Here is a 22,108-nt window from a genome sequence, read left to right on the forward strand (position 1 = left end):
AAGGGGAAAGGCAGTCATTTTTCTTGGATTTCACTAGCCGTGGATTTCACTTTGTGATTCAAAGTGACCTTAGAGTCTGTCTCAAAGAGCAGATGTGCATGCTGAAGGTTTGAGCCCTAACTATTTTTATATGGTCATTCCTTTTTATAAACCAGCAGAGCTGTATGCTGGCAGCCTTCTAACCGGCTTTGGGTGTTGACTCATGCTTGGTGAGAGTTCAGTCAGAGGCAGCTGAAGTAGAAACGGCTCCCAGCTCCCCTCCCTCCCCACCCTGTGCCTTGCCATGGGCTGGTGGGTTGTGATGTGTGCCTGCACCCTGGCCAGGGAGCTGAGAGCCTGCTGTCCTCCTGTGGGCTCCTGCTGACTTCAGGCTGTAAACCCTGCTGACTCAAGAGGGGATACTTGTTCTGCTAAAGCCTCCCTGGGATGGTGGCTTCCAAAAGAGGGATGGAGGTGACAGCTGGTGAATGCTTCATCCATCCCAGCTAAATCTGCCAGCGAATGTGCACCAACACTTTGGGGTTTTGTGCTACTTGGAACTACTTTTCTGCCTCTGAGTATCATGTTATGTTGATCCCAGAGGGTCAAGTACTAAAGTATTGAGCACTGAGAGACACTAAATGCCCTTACTGGGTGAATTAATGGGCCTTGAGAGTACTTGGCAATGGGGCTGCTCAAAAAAAAAAACAACCTAAAAACTTCCATTAAACTCTTGCTTGACAGAAGAACAGTTTTTTTCATCAAAAACAGAAAGCTAGAAAACTGAAACTTCAGCTATCATATTCATTTCTGCACCTGGGTCAGACGCAGAAGGTCAGATGCAGACTAAGTGCTAATTAGGTATCTCTTGACTCAGTAATTCTTGCTAAAAGTGCTGTGTGTGGGGCATCTAGAAGAGCAGCAGGTGTTGTGGTAGATTTTACTTGTCTAATCTTGTAGTTTCTAGACACCATGGCCCCAGTTTTTGCATCTTTTTAACCAGCAATGGTTTATTACTGTACAAAAATAGAAATAGAAAGGTAGGGAAAGCGCATGCAATTAAAAAGGTAATCCAACTTCACAGTGTTCAAAAGTGATCTACTTTGAACACTTACTGTCTTACATTTCAGTCAAATGTTTGTCTAAATTTTGAAAAATTGAAATCTTTGTAAATTGAGAGAAGATAAAGTGTTTTAGAAAATCTTTGCAGACCTGTTCTGAGGATGAAAATACCTTAATTTTTGTAAGAAAATATATGTTAACCATGTCTACCAGGTCTAGATAATGGCCTGGGATTTGAGAGACCTGGATTCAGTTCTCTGTTCATTGTACGGTTGTCAACATACCACTTAGTTTTCCAGTGCCTCACTTCTGAATCTGTAGAAAAGAGGTGCTGGATTTACCTTGCAGAGGTGTTGCAGAGATGAGTACTTTGAAGAACATGATGTTACTGTGTTATAGGACAGTGAAAAGTTTGAAGCCTCTACTTTTGTAGTTCCCTGGATTCCTATTCTTAACATTTTGCTTTGCCAAACGGGAAAATCACAAAGCTGTCCAAAATCATAGCAATCTGCTGTTCCTGCTCTGTTTGCTTGTTCCAAAGCCTGTTAAGTTTTATTAGAATCTTTGCAGTGACTTCATATACTTTGTGCTGGACTTTAATGACCTCAGGACCCATATGGACCAGTGCATTTATTGTTGTGTGCTGAACATTCTCACATTTCAGAGGCTGATCTCAAGACTGCTGAGAGCTTGCCAAAGTCTTTCATTAGATACTATATGCTTGTTTGATATTGACAGATTTCACAAGTGTGACATTAAGAAGAATAAAAGCATTAGTACCTAGAAGAGGTTGCTGCATTTGCTCTGCTTGCTCCTCAAAACTTTTAGGTAGGTAATGATAGTAAAGCCTAACGATACCATGCTGGAGTGCAAACAGGCCCCTCAGTATCACAGGCAATTCATAAAGACACAGAACTAAAACAGCTAAAGGGATGGGATAGAGCCTCTCCAAGCCTTGCAGGGAATGGGTGGCTACAGGATGTGGTCTGGATGTTCCAGGAGCCTTGATTCATTATCATTAGTGCACTGTTTGCACAGCATTTGTAAATGCTGTAGAAAGGTTTATAAACAAGTGTCAGATAACAGAATTACTTGATGAGATCTCTAGTCACACAAACTGCAAATAGATGGGCACTGATGATGATGATAAGCTGGATGATTTCTAACACAATTTAAAGGAGATGCAAGGGGATGGTGTGGTTCGCATCTGAATGAGTTCATCTGCTCCAAATGGTTCAGTTCTTAAATCTGTGTATGGTGGAGCAGGCAGAGGGTTTTAAGATCATAAGATCATTCAGGTTAGAAGGGACTTAGAAAGCCTGATGTGAAACCTTTTACTCAAAATGGGGTCAGCTAAAAGATCAGACCAGGTTGCTCTGGACTTTGTCCGGTCAGGTATTGAAAGCCCCCCGGAATGAAGATTGCATAACCTCTTTGGACATCCTGTTCCCCTGCTTGATTTCAAAGACTTCTATTGTGGAAAAAAAAAAATTTCCTCAAATTCAGACTGAACCCTGCTTGCAACTTATGCTCGCTGCCCTCCCACGATGTACCACTGTGAAGAACATGCCTCCATCTCCTTGCTGGTTATCCTCATAAGCCCTGGGGGGCTGCTGTTTTTCTAAAGCCATCTCTTCAAGCTGGACAAGCCCACCTCCCTCAGCCCCTGCACATTGGGCAAGTGCTTCAGTGCTGGTGGACTTCTGCTGAGCTCACTCTGGTTTATTGATAAGCTGCCTTGCAGTCGGGCAGATTTACAGGAAGACACCTAATTCCTTCAAAAGCAAAAACTTCCATTGGAAGTGTCTGTTTCCCCTGTAGAAAGCTGTTCCCAGTTCAGATGTGGCCCTAGCAGTCAGCCCGTGAGCTGCGGGGCTCTGGGCCTTGCCGGCTCTGCAGCGCTGCAGCCGCAGTTGGGGCAGATTGTTAGCTGGCATTGCCAAGGGTCTCACTCTGTTCCAGCACTGCTGAGATATTACTCTGGAGTTTCCAAAATGAGGTACTGTGTAATTTTAGGGAGGAGAATTTCCAAAAACACAACATTTTCTTCTCTGAATTGACTTCCCTGTTAGTTCCCCTTTTTCCTTCCCCCTCCAAGAAATTTTCTTGAGAATCGACTCTATGTAAGGCACAGGCTGAACCTACAGATCCTTTTTTAAAAAAAAATTACCCAGAGGATTGTGGGAAATGGGCAGGAGACCCTGTCATTAGTAAGGTGTTTGTTTAACAGAACAAAACTATTTCCCTCTTTACTGTAGACTTCAGATTCTGAACAATTATTAACTTGTTGCCTTCCCTCTTCCTTCCTTCCTTTTCTCTTTATAGTTGGACCTGAGGTTTTGTTTCTCTCTTATCTGCTGCTTTCAACATGTTAAAAGTAAATTTTTGTGGGATTGCAGAGGCAGAAAGTAGAGGATGTTCTAAAAAGGAGGTTGAAGTAATAATAATAATATTATTATTAATTATTGGTTTTTATGAATAATTGCACCATTATAGATATAATTCTAATTTTGCACATGCAGGCAAACTCAAGGTGTCTAGGCAAGCTTGAGAAGGCATTGTGCTGCTAGTCCTGATGCACCTTTTCAATGATTTCCTTTCCTCCTCTCAACCCAGCCAACACCCATGTGGACTTGGAGGTGACTGCCTGAGGTGGGCAATATCATCAAAAAAGCTATAGATTTCTGCCTGGCATGGTTTTGCACAAAGAAAATCAGGCAAAAGGGCCAGTAAATTGTATTCATCCACAGAAGGTGCCTCACAGAGTGAGGCTGAGCTGGTGGACTTCTGAGCCACAGGAGGCTGTAAATGTGAATGCCATGCTGGATTGAAAAGGACCTAGAAAATGTTATGAACAGTTGTAACATTTGAAGTAATAATACAGGCTTAATTAAATCTCATATTTGAGCACATTGGGTAGTCTCTGTAGGGATCAGGAAGGATTTTCCCTTATCCACATACAGCATTTTTTAATTGGTAAGGTGCATTATGTGTGTCTTTCTCGAAATCCAAGGCAGTGATTAAATGCTTCTGCTAGGAGTGGGATGCTGGACATGAGCGCTTGGCCTGGTATGGCATGGCAGATTTGGTCTTCCTTTGGATTGTTGGCTGTTTTCCCTTGTGATTTGCATTTTGATTCTTGTAATTGACATTTTTCTAGCTCACGAAATGAAGGTAATGGCAATGAAGATCTTGGCTTCCACTAGGATACTAATTTTTTAACCTTTCTATCAGTACAATAAAGGTTGGAAGCATGACCCAAGCCTCTGAAAAAGTAGAAACCCGAGGCCATCTTTTACTGCATTATATAATGCATTGGTTGCTAATACTGTCTTTGCATATTCCAATTCAGAGCAACTATGTAATCCACAAATTTATCCTATAGAGAAAACAAATTAATCAGGTGGAAAAACACTTCTGACCTTTGAAGTGCTCTGGGAGATGGATAAGAAGGTGTTTTTTATGCCTGTGTGTTTGTCATCACTGCAGTAGTTGTAACTACAAAACTATTTCTACACAGACAGCCAGTGTTCGTGTAGCTGGGAGCCTGGAAAGCTTTAGTCTTCTGAGAGGGTTGAGAGGAGTATCTAAGCCAAAGCTAGATGTTCACCTGTGCCTGCTTAACTCCTGCCTCATATGTGACCCAGGTTCTTGGAGACTGTTGTAGCTGCATAGGTCTCCCACATTCTTGAAGTCCTAACGTGATCATGCCAAGGGCAGAGGCACCCGAAATGGTGGTGCAGGGCAGATGTGAGACGTCGGATCTTGGCCAGGATGTGCCTGCAGATGTATTCTGTTATCCTGGTGGGAAATGCCAGGCAGGGGTAGTAGCTGAGAGCTAATCTACCAGTGAGCACAAAATGCTTAACACAGGCACACCACATGTTTCTGACTGCTGTGTGCAGATGAGCAACCTTGTAGAGCTGTAATGGAAGAGCATCCACCAGTTGTATCCATCTGCTGGCTGCTCATGGTACCATGGAGTGAGAAAGGTCATTTGACTGGGGCTGGAAGTGGAAGAGGGCCAGAGAAAACTTGATCCTTGTTTTATCTTGCCTGATTGAAGGAGGCACATTAAAAACAAGCCAATTCCTATGCTATATTTCTATAGAGAGGCCAAGATTGCTTTAATTGAAAGACCTCTCTCTAAAATCCTTTATAAAGGATTTATAAACCATTAAGACTGCTATTAATTGTCACTGATTATTGTTTACAGTGAAGGAGGAGTGAAATTATATATGGTACTGACCATTTCTTAAACAAGAAAGAGCCATCCCTACCCTAAACTGCTTACAGTTATTGCCCAGAATATGTATTGAGGGATGCAAAGAGTATGAAACTGATCCCCAGTGAGTTTAGCGTGGAAGTTTCTGATAATGTTTTAATAATACTCATGCAAGAATTTAGCTTTCTTCTCAATAATTAATGCTTGCGAAAAGTTTAATATGTATTTATTTGGTGTGTTGTGATACTGGCACATGAGCAGAATAATGAGTTATATATGCATGAAAGGGTTTTCACCTGCATGTTGACTTTTAATTCTTTTTATAAATGCTGAACAATAAGGTTTATTTTAATTAGAAGAAGAAGATGAGTTATTCCTCCAGAGTGATTTTGGTTAAAAATTTAATTTGTGTTTTGTTAATTTCCCCTTAACTGTTTGCAAGAAAATGACATAGTGAAACATGGCCCTGTGCAGAAATGAAAAGTAAATTACGTCTGCAGTATATGAAAAAATTATTTGCAAAATTTCAGAAGCCTGTCTGGTGAGCATATGCATCTGCGTATTGGTCAAATTATATGCTTTTAAGTGAAAGTAAGTGAAGAAAAATTACTAATGACACCCAGAGCAAATGCAAAATGGTTTCAGTTTCTTGAACAGGGCATCAAGATGTGAATCATCATATTTTCACTGTCAGAAAAACCTGAGTGGTTTTTTCCTCAGGGTAACAAAGGTACATGTCAACTGTCTGAATAAGAAATCTCAGCAAAGGCAACACACATTAGTTTTACCATGAGGTAAACTCCCTCAGGTCAACCCCAGGCAGGGTACAATACTCATCTTGGCAAGTCACCTCATGGTAAAACTTGTAGTGCCTCATTGTCGCTGTTATTTTACCTTGACATGCATGTTGGCTACCCTGAGGTAAAAATGCTGCCTCTTTATCAGCAGGCACCAGCCCTCAGTGTACGTGCAGGCCAACACCGTGCTCCTTGGCTGTCCCCAGGTGTGACAGTCAGCTTGTACCTTTGCCTACCCCATCTCTTTTTGCGTCTCCAGCACTCTTCATGACTCAGAGGAAGTCAAGCACCTCTCATGAATTTATTTCACCACTTCACCAAATCTGTCGCATAAAAACTTCTCAGGCTATCAGGGGGACCCTGTAAACTAGTTCCAGAAAACTGTAATAATATTGACAATCACCATGTGGTGTGTATTCTGCAGCCCTGAATATGGCACTGAGACCTCCCGGCACCATGTTTTTCCCCGGGGGGGGGGGGGGGGGGGGGGGGGGGGGGTCTCCCAGACTCCTCTCCCATCTACTGCTTCTTCAAACATTCCTGTTGGTTGCAGGTTTGCCTTGTGCTTGGTGTATCCCCACTTCCATCTCTACCAGAAAATAGGGGCCTCCTTATCTCTGTCTCTCTCTCACCTCTCTCTCATTTGCTGAAGGTCCCTTATTTGTTCCTGTGCTAGGAGCTGGGAATTTATTTTTCCTTCCCACCAATCTTATCTCCCAGGCAGAGCAAAAAGAAGTAAATTATTCAGTTGACCACATTTTAGCTGTAATGGGGGTGAGAAGCAGATGGTTAATAGCCATTGTTATTTTTCTTTTCAGTATATAAACCATTGCAGGGGGAAATTAAGGTATTGGTTTGACTGGGGAGAGGCAAGGGATTGCATGCATCCTGCACTTTTCTCTTTGGGTGAGCGGGTTGTCATCAAAATCATATGGTCTGTGCTTTGATTTGTAGAACTTTTCCTGAACATTGGGCTTGCCTGGAGATGACATTGAAAAGTTCCCTTATTACAGGCAGACAGCTGAATGCCCTCAAGCTGAAAGTAAGACCTTGCTTGACTTAGAAAATGAATGTCATTTTTCTGGTATTGTTATAGAAGGTAGTGTTATACTCCTGTGTATCTGAACATGACAGCAGTTACAGCACGGGTAAGTGCTTATAATCAGCTGTGATAGTGTTTATTTTAGAAGTCAAGTGAATCACTAGAAACCTGCTTGCTGAATGATTTTATTGGGGAAATGATTGTCTTGCAGCTATGTAAACTCACAAACAACCAGAAAATTACGTGGGTACCAAGTTATCACAACAACTTAGATATATTCTATGTTGTAGGTATGGAGGTCCTCTCAGCTTAGCAGGTTGTATTTGAGAGTGTCATTTGTCAATTACTCTTTTTAATTTCTGTCCTAATTTTCCTTCCTCTAGTAAGAAATTGTGTTTTCCCATCTCTTCTTCCCAAAAACTTAAAATGTCTACTATTCCAATATACCTTTGTCAACCCTCTGCATTCCTGTTAACTGAGTTATTCTTCAACATTGATCATTGTCTTCTCCTATCAGGAAGCTGCAGCAGCAAGGGCCATAGTATTTATGTGTGTTTGACTCCCTAGATTTGATTCTGAGCTCTGCTAAACCCACCCAAGGTCAAACTCTTGATTTATTTTAGAGTTCAGACTTCTTATCCCAGGTCCTGTGAGTGATCTGTTTATGTGGGTGGCCTGTGTGCTAAAAGGTTGGGCATTGCATTTTTCTAGCCAAGTCACATGTGAGCCTGTGGAATCTCAGAAATTTTCCACTTGACAGAAGAAGGGGACTTCAGAAGCACTGCTGCAAGTACTTAGAAAGATAGGCTAAGAAAATATTTCAGTGTGCTGATATCCTACTCTCCTTCTCACTTTTGCAAAATGGTGGCATATTTCTTTGAAACTGCAGTTTGGCATAGTTGTGGCTATAGGCTGGTTTTAACCAGGATTTGCTTGTCTTCTGCAGAAGTTCCACATGGGCTTAGAAAGCTGCAAGAGCCAACTTTAACTTGCATCAGTTACATCGGTATGTTTTGTCTTCATTGAATTTTAAATTGGCCCTGATGTCATGATAAGAGCTTCCTGAGCTTCATGATGCTGTGAAAAAATGCAGTTCCTTAGAAAACAGTGTGTTAAAGGTTCAGCAGATGTGTCAAAGAAGTATCTTTGGAGTTCCTGTATTTAAGATGGAAGTCACTAGTTTTGACTAAGTACAGGCTTATATTATTAGAGAATGGTCTCAGCAGAGGCAAATTACCATTTACAGGTGAGAGAGATAGCTTGTTTCCTTTACCTTAAAGGAGAATATTTTCAATTTTTCTCAAGTAGATATGACAGTTCTCTCACACAAATGACTTACTGTGAAGTCTTCTGTAAGCAATATGGTGGGTCATTCATGGCCTGCAGAGGAGGCAGTAGGAGGCACAAGTATCTGCAGGTGAAAGCCAAGTAGATAAATATAAGGTACTTTGGAACCTGTTTCCTTATCTAACCTTTTAAGGTTGTCATTAAGAATTTCCTGTTTATCCTTCAGTTGAAATCTCTGCTGACCTTGAAGGAGCTGATTGTTCAGTGGGAAGACTCATTAGGAGCTGTATCTTGCTCCATCTCAACAATTGGGCATATAGCGCTGAGATTTTATTCCCAGTTCAGGATTAGAAGGCTGCTTTAAAGCAAAACTAAGTGTTGCAGAAGTCTATTGTCTTTGGTTATCAGAATTTGCTTGCTTTAAATAGAAATGTTCTGTAGTTTTAATATTTTCTATTTTTTTGTGTTTATCTTGTTTTGGGGCCATTTTGAGACTAAAACCAAGTGGTATCTCAGGGGGGTTATGGTTAGCTCATGCTATGCAGAATTACACACAGTAGGAAATCTGGGGATTTCTCTCTCTTGCTTCAGTGACTCTAGCAGCTTGCCCAGCAATCCTATAGTGACACGTTGTAAGGGTCGTGGTTTTGGTGCAAAGCCAACACTAGTGTTAGCAAGCAGAATTCCTTATGACTCCACTTTTTTTTTTTTTTTTTTTTTTCCCTGTTGGCCCAGCACAAGCAGCAAAAGGAACATGTCTGAACCTGTTTCCTTGTCTGTTCTGGTGGTTACCCATTTTCTTCTCCCCCAGTTCAGGGAAAGTGGAGAAAAAAGGTTTGCCTTTGCCCAGCAGCACTGCAGGTGTCTGTCCCTCTGAAAGAGTCCCAGCAGTGTGGGCGTGCTGGAAAGAAAAATCCCCAGTGACTTCACCAAGCTTGGCTTGTGGTGGTTACTCACAATGAGGTAACTTTTTTTTTTCTAATTTCTTTTTTTTTTTTTTTTTAAAGCTCTGCATGTTTAATGCCACATCTGAGTTTTTTGCATATGAGTGAAACTGCAGCTCCGGGGCGATTCAGGGAGTTTTCTCTGCAGAGTAATTTTGGTGAGTAAACACAGATAAGAGGAAGCTGGGTTAATCCAATAACTCCTCCCTCAAGGGCAGGTGCAGCAGTGTGGCTCAAGGTACAGAACAGAGGAAATGCCTTGTTGACACAGGTGATCAGAGCAAAGTGGCCAAAATTGATATAATGATATGAGTTTGAAATGAAAGCCCTGCTTTCTCAAGGCTGCTATTTGCAGCCCTCCGTATCACATCTCTGGTCTTTCACCTCTGTTTGGTCAGGCATCCTGTTGTGGGTGACTTCCTGGCTCCTCTTCATGATCTCTCAGTAGCTGCATTGCTACAGTGTAGTTTGGACTGTGTTGTGTTAACTTGAGAGGATTATTAAAATAAACTCTGAGTCATATTTGAGTTGTATGTGGGATAAGATGGTTATCAAGGTTTATTTTTTCTTATAATTAGGTCTCTTAAATATTGCCTCATTAGATATCTTCAGTGACTGTTGGAAAAGTCCTCAGGGGACTAGGGGTTGTTTGTTTTCAGGGGAAATTCACATGATAAATACAGAAACTTGCAACACTGTTTAGGTTTTTTTTATTAATGACAACTAAAAAAATTTTTCTTTAATCCTAGGTTCTTGTCCTGATTTCTCTCCAGCCTTTCCACTGCTATTACAGCTCTGGTATCCTATAGCAAGTAAGAACATAACATTACAACTGTTCACACGTGGGAGATGGAGGAACTGCATTAAGAGCCCATCAGATAGGAAAGTAAGAGGCTGCTTAGGTTTGTATGGAGTCACTTCCAAGTTTGGCAAACTGGGCTGGAGTGCCTTGGCCCAGGCTGAACTCTGCACTGCTAGGTTTGTAATGGCTCTAAGCAATTCTTTTCTACCCTGTCTTTAAATGTTTATCACCCAGGGGTTCAGGCATGGCCTGCTTTGTTTCTGTGGCATCCTTTCTCCATGCTTAAAGGGCAGCCTGGGAAATTGCAGCATATGCTTTCCCCTGCTCTGCAGTAGCCTGAGCTTTCATGTTGCCAGTCCCTTGCCCTCCTTTGCTCATATGTCTGTCAGCTGGCTCACATCCATCTTTGAATGCCTCTATCTGATAAGACTGGTGCTGTTTAGATACATTTTGGGAAGTGTTGGAAAATATCCAAGGAGACATAGTTCATTTTTCAGTCATCTTTTCTTCTAATCTCAGTCAGGAAATCTTGATCTTCAAATTCTGCTTCTCCAGCAGTCACTACCATTTTTGCCTCCTCCTATCTCTCCCTTTACTTCCCCTTTAAAAACAGGAATAACTGGCTTAGAGCTCCTACTTAGAGCTCGTGGTCCAATGGGCATGTGGAGCACCACACATGAAGTAGGAACTGCTCCGAGAAAAAAAAGGATGTTGCTGGCCCTTTGAGGTAGACCTCTGCCTTTTTGCTTTCCTCTGTTGAATTATCTCTATCTGCCACAAGTTTTACGTGAGGTAGTTATATAGAACTAACTGCATAATATGATCTCTCCAATGATAGCTTTTACAGTCAAAGGTTGCAAGATTTTTTTCTGTTTTTCTTCATTTTTTTTTTCTTTATATTCCCCAGTTCTTTTTCATTTGCTAATACTGGGATATCTAAGAGGTATTTTTAGAAAAACTGGTGAACCTGGAATGCTCACAAATTTTAGTAGAAATGCCTTTTTATTTTTCTGCAATGCTGTGTCGAAGGTGCATACATTATTTGATACTTGTCAGTATTCTCTTCAATTCAAGAATTTCAAACAGGTAGTCAGGGGTGAGGAGGAAATAACATGTAGAAATGACCACTCTATCAGGAGCAGTGAGTTGTGAGCAGAGACCATGAGGCTAGGACTTGCTTCTCTGCATGTTTTGATGGATTGATCTGTGATTAATCTGCAAACAGGAAGAAAAAGGGGGTAGTTAACAACAAACATAAAATTTGGAATGAATAATCTGATGAGTCAGAGGCATAGATTAACTGTATTTTACATTTAGGGACTATTTGGAAAGGTTAGAGCTAGGAGGAGTTCTGGAATAGGCTGCATCAGCAAACTGGTACATTATTTACTCTGGCAAGGTTTTCAGCAGTAGGGAAGGCTATTCCAGGAGGTGTTAGTCTGGGCATGGTCAGCACTGGCTCAGAGTTTGTGTAAAATGCAGATTCAGGAGATTACTGGGCATAGAAGCAGACTTTAGGAGTTCTAAGGCGCCTCGGAACATCAGCCCGGTAGACTACTGGATCTGCTGAGACATTCTGTTCTCCTCTCTGGAAAAGAGGAATTGGCTTATGCTGTGGAATGACTAACAAATTGTCCCTGAGGACTGGCCAGTTAGGTAGGAAAATGTTATTTACCTTTAAAAAAACACAACGTTTTTACGCATATTCAAGATGCTAATAATAAATCACCAGTGGAGCTCTGCCCTTTGCTCATAACTGTGGTCATTGCTTCTCCACAGTATGACTGAGTGCTAGCATTTGTCATTTCACCCAAACTACTCATACACTGAAACTAACAATCTGGCCATCACATCTCTCCTGGGAGGTTTGGACGTGAATCATGGAAGAGGGTTTGGGTCTGTGCCACAAGTCATGGGAATTGTGGAAGGAAATTATTATATGCTAGATTTGTTTTATAGTAAACCACATACTGTCCTAGAATTAGATCCCTATTTTATATTTTCAAGAGCCAATTAAAAGAATCCTAACTCAGATTAAATTCCTCTTGTACTGGGAAAGTTTGTCCCAAACATAATTTAGGTTTTCGTTTTGCTCCTTGTTTACAACTTTTTTTCCTTTCTTATACATTTTCTCTTTTGATTCAGGCTTGTTTCTTCACATGAAAAAACCTGCCCTGATTCCTTGAGTCAGTACTTTTCTTATTTTTTACTTATTTCTCTTCTCTTTTAGATAGCTTAAAATATTTGTCAGAATGTCCTCACTTCAATTCTGGTCCACACATTTTTTTTCTCCTGCAGAATCTCACAGGTGAGGCAACAGTTATGAATGTCTTTCTGGAGGTGGCAGATACCTGGGTTAGACCCCATTTAAAGCTGGGTTTTAGTAAATGCTGCCCCAGGAGTTAAGTGCATTCAGTACAACACACACATAAGCCAGACAAAGGGCCGGTGAACTCAGCTGCAGCAGAACATCCATTTGCTATCTGGTTGTCCACTCTGAGTAACTTAGTAGTGGAAAAAGTAGACTGATAAACCCAGTGCACAGACTGTAGTAATTTCCCTGGCATGCCTTAAAAAACTATTAGACACTTCTACCCCTAAAATATCTAAACCCCTAAAAAAACCCCAACCATAACCCCCAAACACTGTGGAAAGGAAAGCAAAACTTCTGAAGAGATACAGGGTTCATTCTGCCAGAAGTGTGTTGACTGCAATATCTCAGGTCAGGTCTTCTGCAGAAAGCTAAAACAGTATGTGGGAATCACTCTTAAACCAACCTTATAGAATCCACATGACATTTTATTATTTTGTAGAACTTGCTTTTATGTATTAAAAATAATTAAAAGGAGAATACAATTAAATGGAAATTAACTAAGGCTAGATAAATTTACCATAGGCAGTGATGATATCTTAACAAAAACCAACCTGTCATGCACATCCAAATGGTATTTTGAGATATGTACTGAGCTTAAAAGAACTAATATTCCATTTGAAAAGAATAAAAGATACTATTTCGGAGCTTATTCTTTTCCAAGGCACAGCTAAGGTGTGAAACCAAGCTTTTCCATACAGATGTATGAGACAGAATTCATACTCCACCAAATGAGACCTTTATGCTTCCACCTGCATATTATGGCTCTAATAAACACGTTATCAGCTCATGAAAATGATGGCAAACAGGTGACTGGAGGATTTGATAAGTCAGCAGCAAAGATTAACAGATTTTTCTCAGGGAAAAGGTACGAGAGATTCCTTTATTTAAAACAATTGCAGCATGTGAATTGACTGCACTTAAATCATTACTGGCAATTAGTATGTGTCAGAAAGGTTGCAGCTGGCTCCAATTACAGGTAGAACTTTTAGAAGCTGAACTTAATTGTATGTGTGTTAGTGAGAGGCTGAGCAAATGCATAGCAGAGTAAATGTGCTCCCAGAAAGAAGGGCAAGATATTATGAACTGGGACATGATTATAGTAACTGGGCCTAATTCCTGCCTCCTGGGAAATAGATCTTCTAGGGGGAAATTGATGGGAGCACAGCAGTTCACCTTGCTGAGCTTCTTTGGGTGGTGGGAGAGCTTAAAAACTGTATATAGAAGGCAGTACTTCTTTGTCCCACTGCGGTAGGTTTACCCAGTTTAAGCTCTTGGCAGTCATATTCAACTTAGGCTGTATAATCAATGCATTCAGTTCAAGGTCAGCAACCTGTCCCTTCAAATGCGCTGCAGCTCTAGGCAGGGAGTGATTTGCAGACTGCCTGGGTATTTTGATGGGGCACTCTTTCTTGTATGATTGTCATATGTGAAAAACTCCTTCTATGATGGCAGTATGTTGGACTCTGTGGTATAAAGGCTCTTGGATTTACAGCTGTGTTCTTGGGATGTATCTGCTGTGGTCACAATTGTCAGGATCTCTCCTAGTTGTGTCACAGGCTATGGCTATGTGCCTTCTCCCTGGTCATGGACCAAGGGGACCTTTTTGTTATTCCACTTCTCTCTCTGGTTGTGTGTGTGTGTGTGTTTCTTGTCACACGACAAAACAGTGATGTTTTGAATGGAAGACTAGTATGTGCCTGATCATATGTTAGGAGTTGGGATTACAGCATGTTGACTGCTTTTCATACTTCCACGGAAACGATGTGATGCACCTTGCCCGAGAAATTTATCTTTAGGCTCTTGAAGTTCCAGTTATACCAATGATTGAGATCTGATGAGCCATATTGCTTTGCCCAGCTCCTGTGCCCTGTTGCAGGAGCCTTGAAGAATAGAAGATAAGTATTATTATTCCCATTTAAGGGGTGAGTACTGCATATAAACCTAATGTGTGTCCTTGTGTCAAGATGATGCCCTCAGGTGGAGCCCTGGCTTACTGCTGGCTTCTGAAGGGGCTTGAGTGCATTTAGTGGAAGAAGGGAGAGCATGGAAAGCCTTCTATCTTTTTGTCTCTTTCCTTCTGTCTCTTGTATGCCTGCTGGAGGAGAGAGGTGTAAACTTTGTCATCTGTGTGCCAGTGATTTTGTTGAACAATTTCAAAAGGTTGTTACTACTTTATCTGAAATTATTAATGAACTGTGGTGTGACTGTATTTGTGCCTCCCTGTTCACTAGCCAGCACACAGTGCCTGTGTGGGCAGGAGCTGTTCTGCACAGTGCCTGCCCTTGGGCCGATACACGAGTGCAGGAACCCTATCGGTTCCTTGCATTGCTCATAAACCCATGGCCGATCAGCGGGACAGCCACCATGAAACTCATTAGAGCTGCTATTTTGGGAAAGAGGGGTGATGTTTCATAAAGCATGTGCTAATGTGCAAAGGCTGCCATGCTTGTAAAACTAAACTGGAACTTTCTTGGAGAAGGACTAAGCATTCCAGCAGTGCACGCAGACCAAGTTTCAAGTAATTCCTACAAAGTCTTCCCTGTGAGTGTTTTTTTACTAACATCCAAGTTCCAGAAATGTTGCTAGAATGTTGATAATATGTTTTAAATTCCCAGCTCTTTCTTTGGGCTTTTGAGATGAAAATAGTAATCAAGTAGCAACTGGGAGCTGGGGAAAGAGAATCTGGGATTCTCTCCCTATGTTATTGTAGTTTTCTTTGTATCAGCAGCACAAAGGTGCTTGCTGTGTAGTCAGCTAAGGCTGTTCTGTGGAGATAATGTCAGTTTGGTGTGTGAGGCCTTTGCAAGCAAATGCTGCTGTCTCCATGTGATTTGTTCAAAAAAGCAGTACACCCATTTTTGGTACAAGTATAAGGTGCCTCTACAAGAAATAATCTGTTATAGGTCTTGTAGTTAATGATCTGTTCTGCCACATTTATTAGAGTTCACAGGGTGCCCACAGTGCTGGGGGGCCTGTGGATGCAACTCCTAAGCAGCACTGTGCTGCAAATTTGTAATTTTCACAATGCAAGGGCCCATCCAGCATCACTTCAGCAGGGCTGTGTGTTTTTTGTTGCTGTTGGTTCCTGAGCGCAGAATTGCCAACACAGGAGATGACCTTCCAAAAGAAACTTTGAATGTGTTAAAACAACGCATGGTACATCCTGTTCCACTTTGTCTCAGTGTCTCAAGACAAAGGCCTGTTCTGTGGGTGAGGGGGATTGTCATCGTGTTCAGGGCTGTGCAGCTTGGTGGGAGATTTGGAGGTGAGTGTTTTAGCTGCTATTGATGCTAAACCTGATATTTTGTTCTGTTTAATTGTGCTCAGAGAGATGAACTTCAGCATTACTAGGCCCAGATAGGAGCTGTAGAATATGGGAAAAGTGAGGAATAATGCTTGTTGGCACTGCATCCCTTCTCACAGACTCTTTGGAGACCACCAGAGGCTCAGGGCAGGGTTGTCTGAGATATTGCAGGGCCATGTGGCTGTTCTGTTGTCACCTCCCTGTGAGTGCCCTGCTGGCATTGTCTTTAGGCCGTGAGCTGCCTCGAACCTCTTTGGTAGATGGAGTGTCGCAAGCTCCGTGTTGTCCCTGCGGCTCTTGACACACACCAGAGACAGCTCCTTTTATTTTTTAAAATGAAAGCAGAGATGCTCATCTAGTAAAGTGATTGCTGGGAGGATTTTGCCTTCTAAGAAAGAAAGTATTTCTGTTCTTAATGGAAATTTAAACAAATGCAATGCTGCTTTTAGTGGAAACTGCCATGAGGTATGCAAGAATGTTCATGTCATGAGAAAACCAGGCTGCTAATGGGCTGTCCTGGGTCTTGCTGGTCACATCTTCTCTTTGAGAACTCCAGGAACTGCACAAATATCTTTTGGTTATGCTTCCACAGCTGAATACTCTGCTTACTTTGGGGGAACAACCTTCATGTTAGGCTACTCACTGTGAAGAACGGATGCTGCAAATAGATTCTTCTCCCTTAGTGGATTTACTTCATGTGAGCAGGTTCTTGGAGAGTAAAGTTTTGGTGAAGTAAATCCAACCTCACAAATGGGACATATTCTTTCATCTGCAGGCCTCTTGTTCACTCACTACTCAAGTATTAGAACTTAGAGGCTGAACAAGAGACTTAGAAATACAACATTAGAGTACTTAATAAGTAAAGTCTGTGTCTTTCTTTAGTTTTGAATTTTTCTTCAATATTTTCTTTTGTCTTTAGTCATTACAGTCATATCACTTACCACCATTGCCTGTATAGATGTCTTAGGGATTTTGGTGATAACTGGGGCTTGGGAGGAGGGATTTTGTGGTCCTGTTAGCTGCTCTGACTGTGTCCTGGGGCATAGCATTTTGGCTTTCAGGACTCCTGTATGCCATGAAACAGCTATAGGAGTAACTACCAAGAGAGGTGTAGCGACATATGAGAAAGGGAAATATATAAAATCACTTCTAAGTTCTTTGATTAAAAGCACTCTCTAACTGTAAATTATTATTATTATTGTTTTCAATTATAATCCTTTTATGCCTCTGGACAGTGTAAACCAACAAGAAAGCTTTGCTTCCCTTTAATAATCCTAGTTCTGTGAAGTTACTCTCAGCTTCAGAAACTCAAATTTCCTCACACAGCTCTTCTTCCTCTCTCTCACCTACTCCCAACTGAGACTGTCTGAAATGACTATTTCTAACAGTTTTCATTACATTCATGGCTATAGCTTGTGAGAGGGGAAGAAAGGACTTTAGAACATGGTAGCATTGAACTGCAATTCTCTGAGAAGTTAGAGCTCTGGTGACAAGGCCTGAGGACTCTGGTGCTCTGGGAACAACACTAGCTATTGCAGAACTTGGGATGAAAATGGCAAGTCAGCAATACTTGAGATCACCTTATTTTTTTTTTTTGTCCTGTCCGAAGATAGCATCTATTGAATTGATTCTTACTTGGAAAGAACCCTCCTTGTGTTTCCATTTTACTTTTAATAACCTGCCCTCTGGTCTCTCCCAATGCCTCAAGCAGTGCTAGCATGGAGATCACTAATGGCCCAGGTAGCATTTTGAAAGTCATGGGTTATGTCCTTCTTCCTTAAAAATCCGTCTAGTGAAAAAGCACTTCCTTGTTTTTACAGGTTTGTTGTTCCCCTGTGTGGGAGGCAGTCCCTATTTTGTTTCCTCCCCTACCATTCTCATCCCCCATATTTCCTTCACAATGTCTTCTCTGTGTTTGGGCATCAATAGCTGGGCTTCACCCTCCTCAGGGCTCTGACTGGTGGGGATTTGCCTTAACAGCCAGTCCTTTTGTAGCAGGGCTTTTTCTAAGACCTCTCACTCCCTCGGGACAAGCTGTCAGCCCACACAGCTTGTCATGAACAAGGCAATATTTGAAAGTTTTACTTAACTCACTTGCACATTTTTTTCACAGATTAGTATTTTTTTAGACTCTGTTATGTTGTTTTAATTGAGTCTTGCTACCAAAACAAATGAACATTGTGTCACCATATCTCAGCTCCTTTATACAGCTGTGGCTAAGAGAACTTGGAGAGGGTGCTACCTGCAGAAATGTTGAAGTCAATGCTATGTATAATCATGATGAATTACACTCAAACTACTCCATACATAAATCTGGTCACACCAGAACAAGAACTGTGGAAAGTATATAACATTAATGTATACTCATTACATTCTTCCTTTCACAGGCTCCAAGGCTGTCAGGCTAGCCACGGGCTGAGAAACTTGAAGTAATGAGGAGTTAGATTTGGACATTTTACTTGAAAGCATTGCAGTTCTTCATTGGAAGAGGGATGTCCTTTAGGAAACAGTGCTGCTGTGATGTACAATGGCTGCTAAGGAGTAATGAGTTCTGTGTTTGTTTTTTTTATTGGCGGCAAAGAAGCTTGTCTCATTTTGCAAGTTTATTGAAAAAGGCAGGACTTAAAAAACCCCAACACCTTGAAAACTCAATTTTAAATTTATGGTGTAACTTTCTATTCTCTTTGAAACCAAAGATAAATTTCCTACTGATTTTATCAGGAGCAATATAAAGGCTTTTTCTCCCTCATGTGAAAACTTGTCATTGGGTTCCTCCCTGAACAGTTTTGGCTATATCATTACAAACATACACCAAGGACTGAATGTGGCCTCGCAATGAAAAACACTTTGTTTATTCAATTTGCAAACCTCAGGATGAAGGCCTTACTGGCCCTGAAATGGGAAGGAGGAATACAGAGCAGGCAGCCATGCAATGTAGGGTGACTCCTTCTGTGAATAGAGGGTGTCCAGAGCAGGGAGTCAGTGAGATAATTTAGAGAGATAATTTTGAGTTGCAGTGCCTTGTGTTTGCCCTTACATCTGTCACATGGCTTGTACTCAGAGTTGCTGAATGATAAGTGCCCCTAAAATCCTTTTCTCTATTGCAGGGGAGCTAGTGTGGATTCAGACATCTACCATAACTCCCAGATCTAAAACTTCTGCTGAGGAGCTTTGTTGGTTTGGGTGGAAGATGTCATGTTACATCAAGTGTTTTTCAGAGAAGAGTGGTGCTTTAACAGCCAGCTCAAAAGGAGGGAATTTCCTTTCCAGGCAGAATGAGCAGGCAGGTCTTTTGTTGATCACCAAGTCTGTGGTTTATTTAACTGGGTTTTTTGTGTGCTGAAGGCTCTATCTGGTGATAGGGCTACCAGGCTGCACTGCCAGCAGCATACTGTGGTACTAGGACTTATATCTGACTTCCACAGCTGCAAATGCTGACAGCACTAATATTTCACAGTGCCTGGGACACAACCACTGGGATGGAGAGAGTCTTCTAACTGAATTCATGCAGTGAGAGAGGCTAAGGAAGAGTTGCTTTCTGCAGAAGGGAAAGCTGGTCCTAGGAGAACTACCCCTTGCTTTTAAGTTACAATGTACACTCCCATTGCTGAGTCCATTCTTGTTTTCTTATGCCCCAGTGTGTTCCTTTCCTGACTGATTTTTTCACTTTGTATCTTCCACTTGGATGTGATTGGCAGAGAAATTCATGCCTCTGTTACCTTCAAACTGAATTCCTGCAAAGGAGGATGAGGATGGAGGCAAGTTTGAGACTTAGCTTGTGCAAAGAGCCGTGTGTTAGTTAACACCATTCTTGATTTACTACAGCTGAGCCTTGAACGTCAGATCCTGCTCATGAAAGCTCCTGTTGAATCCCTTTTGTCCTGTGGTTCATACAGCTGTATTGGCATGTAGTTACCTTCTTGCCTCTGGCTTCAGTCATGGCTTGCTGGTCAGCCTGCTCTTGTATGTTAATTGTAGACTCTGGGCCCCGCCGTGTTGGAGATTGTTCTGCTGAGTTTTGGTTTTGAGAAGTGCTGTCCGCCCATGACTGGAGCTGAAGCAAAGAACATGTTGTACACAAAGAGAGAGGATTTTTAATCCTGTATAAATAATATTTTCATTTATAAATAAACATGGAAAGTTCTAGCATATTGACAAGCTTCAGCTTTTAACACTGTTTTGTTCCTTGGCTTTCAAGTTTTGTCTCCAGTCACAAATAGGTCTTTTCACTGCTGAGACACTTGGGCTGCTTTCTGTTATGAGCTCTCTCTCAGTGATTCACTTCTTTGGTCTCCTAAGAAGTTGGTTTGCTCAAGGTGGTGTAGCTGTTGCTATCCTTGAAAATAACACACAGGTCATGGATGATATAGATAACAAAACAGACACTGTTTAAAGAAGCCTCAGTTCTGAGAGCTGATGTTGTTAATAATCCTTGATCTCCACTGGCTGCTTATAAACTTGACAGTCTGCTTCAAGGGTAGACTGCTGGTATTTTCAGTCTTAACTAACAGGCAGCTACAGACAGCTATGCTGTGGGATACACACCAGGATATCACTAGGATCAAAATTAATAAACTGTATTATAATCTCAACTGGGATTGCACTGAGATTTCACAGTCAACACAGGACTCAGATCAGTAGCTGTTGAAGCTGTAGTTAGCAGTCACACAAAAAACGAAGAATTTGAAATTGCGTCAAAGTTGGTGCTATGACTGTCTCTAATGATGATAGATATGTCAGGGATTTACAGATATTTCGTATTTTTTTAAAGTTGGGCCTAGATAGAAAGATTTTTTCCAAGTTTTCATTGTTCCTCATGGTAATTGTATTAAATTCAGTTCTACAAGGTAAATTGGCATGGGAGAACCCAGGCAGATGAGAAACATAAGCAGAACAAAGCAAATACACATCGTATTACAAGACCATACGAGCAGATGAAGCCTTACCTAAATGTGGGGTTTGTACCCTTGCTCAAGTTCTGTCACAGCCCAACCAGTCCACAGTGATGGATCCTTAGTGCTGGGAAGTAAAAAAGTCCTCTTGTGCACTTTAGTGAAACTTTGTCTATAGGACAGGCTGTATTTATTATGTGCATGTTGGGGAAATGAGGTAAAGAAAGGAAAAGGGATATAAACATAGAAAAATGTGTACATTTATTTTCAACACAGCATGATACATGTAGCACTTTCAGTGCATGACTCTGGGCTCATTTCAAATCCTGAAATTGCAAGACAGGAAAGTTTCTTTTGAACCCACTGTGAGAGACAGAGACTGAATTTCACGTGCATTTGAAGTTGATTTTGGATGTGATTCTTGCAATAAAAGCACTTGATGGATGTCTGATCTGTGATGTGCCCAAGAGTATCTCTTTCTGTAGCATGAGTTGATAATGGGCCTAGCCAGCACATACAATGCTTGTTGTTCCTAAATCAGAACATGTATGCAAGGATGGGAATGAAACTTTAGTGTAGGGAAGTCAAACACAGTCTCAGGCTTTTCCCATAGGCATGAACAAATCTCTTGACACCTCTCTCTTTTTAATTTTAGTGATAGAGATGTTACTTTTGCAGAAATTTATATTGTGGTTGGTGTCTTCACTTAGAACTTGCATGGCTTGTTTAAACAACATTGCAGTTCTGAAGTTCTTTTGCAACATCTTAGGAGGGCACTAAAGCAATATAAAACAGACAAGGCCTGACCCTAGGGAAGTTAAGACATGAGTTCAAAGAGTCTTATTCATTCATTTTTTCTGCAACCCAAGGACAGCAATTGTATTTTGCACCTGGAGTACTTGTTTGTCCAATAAGGCAAAAATTTCCCCAAATTTTGCTTTTTGTCTTCATGCTTTTCTATGGCTCTGAAAGGATCTACAGGGTTTTTCCACAACTCTTCTCTAAAAAGATGCCTTTGTTTGTCCTGTCACTGTCATAAATGTGTTACTGTGCATCCTGGGATAAAGACAAGGATTGCACTTCTGAATGTGGAACATCTAAATATTTCCCTTACACAACACTAGGTTAAAAATAACATGATGTTAATTGCCTGTTGCTGCAATATCATTGTGGAAAGACTGGTGTATTTCTGAAATTTTCTGAAGCGTATTGCAGAAAGTCAGAACAGGTTTAATCCTGTGGTCTGCCCAGACTGTCAGTGTGCCCTTGAGCAGGTTATTTGGTCTTTGGGTAACTCATTTATTTATTTATTTATTTATTTATTTATTTATTTATTTATTTATTTATTTATTTTTATGTTGGAGTAAGAAGTCTATTAAAGACTGTAAAATCCATGTAAT

General features: G+C 41.2%; 1 protein-coding gene across 12 annotated transcripts in view; it reads left to right on the top strand.

Moving 5' to 3' along the window:
* Positions 1–22,108, top strand: part of LOC119698592 — a 277,473-nt gene that overhangs the window by 113,307 nt on the left and 142,058 nt on the right. For 9 of the 12 annotated variants that reach the window (XM_038130670.1, XM_038130677.1, XM_038130668.1 and 6 more), the window contains 2 exons: positions 9,400–9,494; positions 10,086–10,314. In XM_038130670.1, the coding sequence (XP_037986598.1) occupies positions 9,400–9,494; positions 10,086–10,314 (324 nt within the window). Of the gene's footprint in view, positions 1–8,051; positions 8,112–9,399; positions 9,495–10,085; positions 10,315–22,108 lie in introns of all 12 variants that reach the window. The other 3 variants (XM_038130674.1, XM_038130673.1, XR_005256184.1) reach the window with 2 other exon arrangements.

Source organism: Motacilla alba, chromosome 3 (assembly GCF_015832195.1).
Source record: "Motacilla alba alba isolate MOTALB_02 chromosome 3, Motacilla_alba_V1.0_pri, whole genome shotgun sequence".
NCBI classification, from domain to species: Eukaryota; Metazoa; Chordata; class Aves; order Passeriformes; family Motacillidae; genus Motacilla; species Motacilla alba.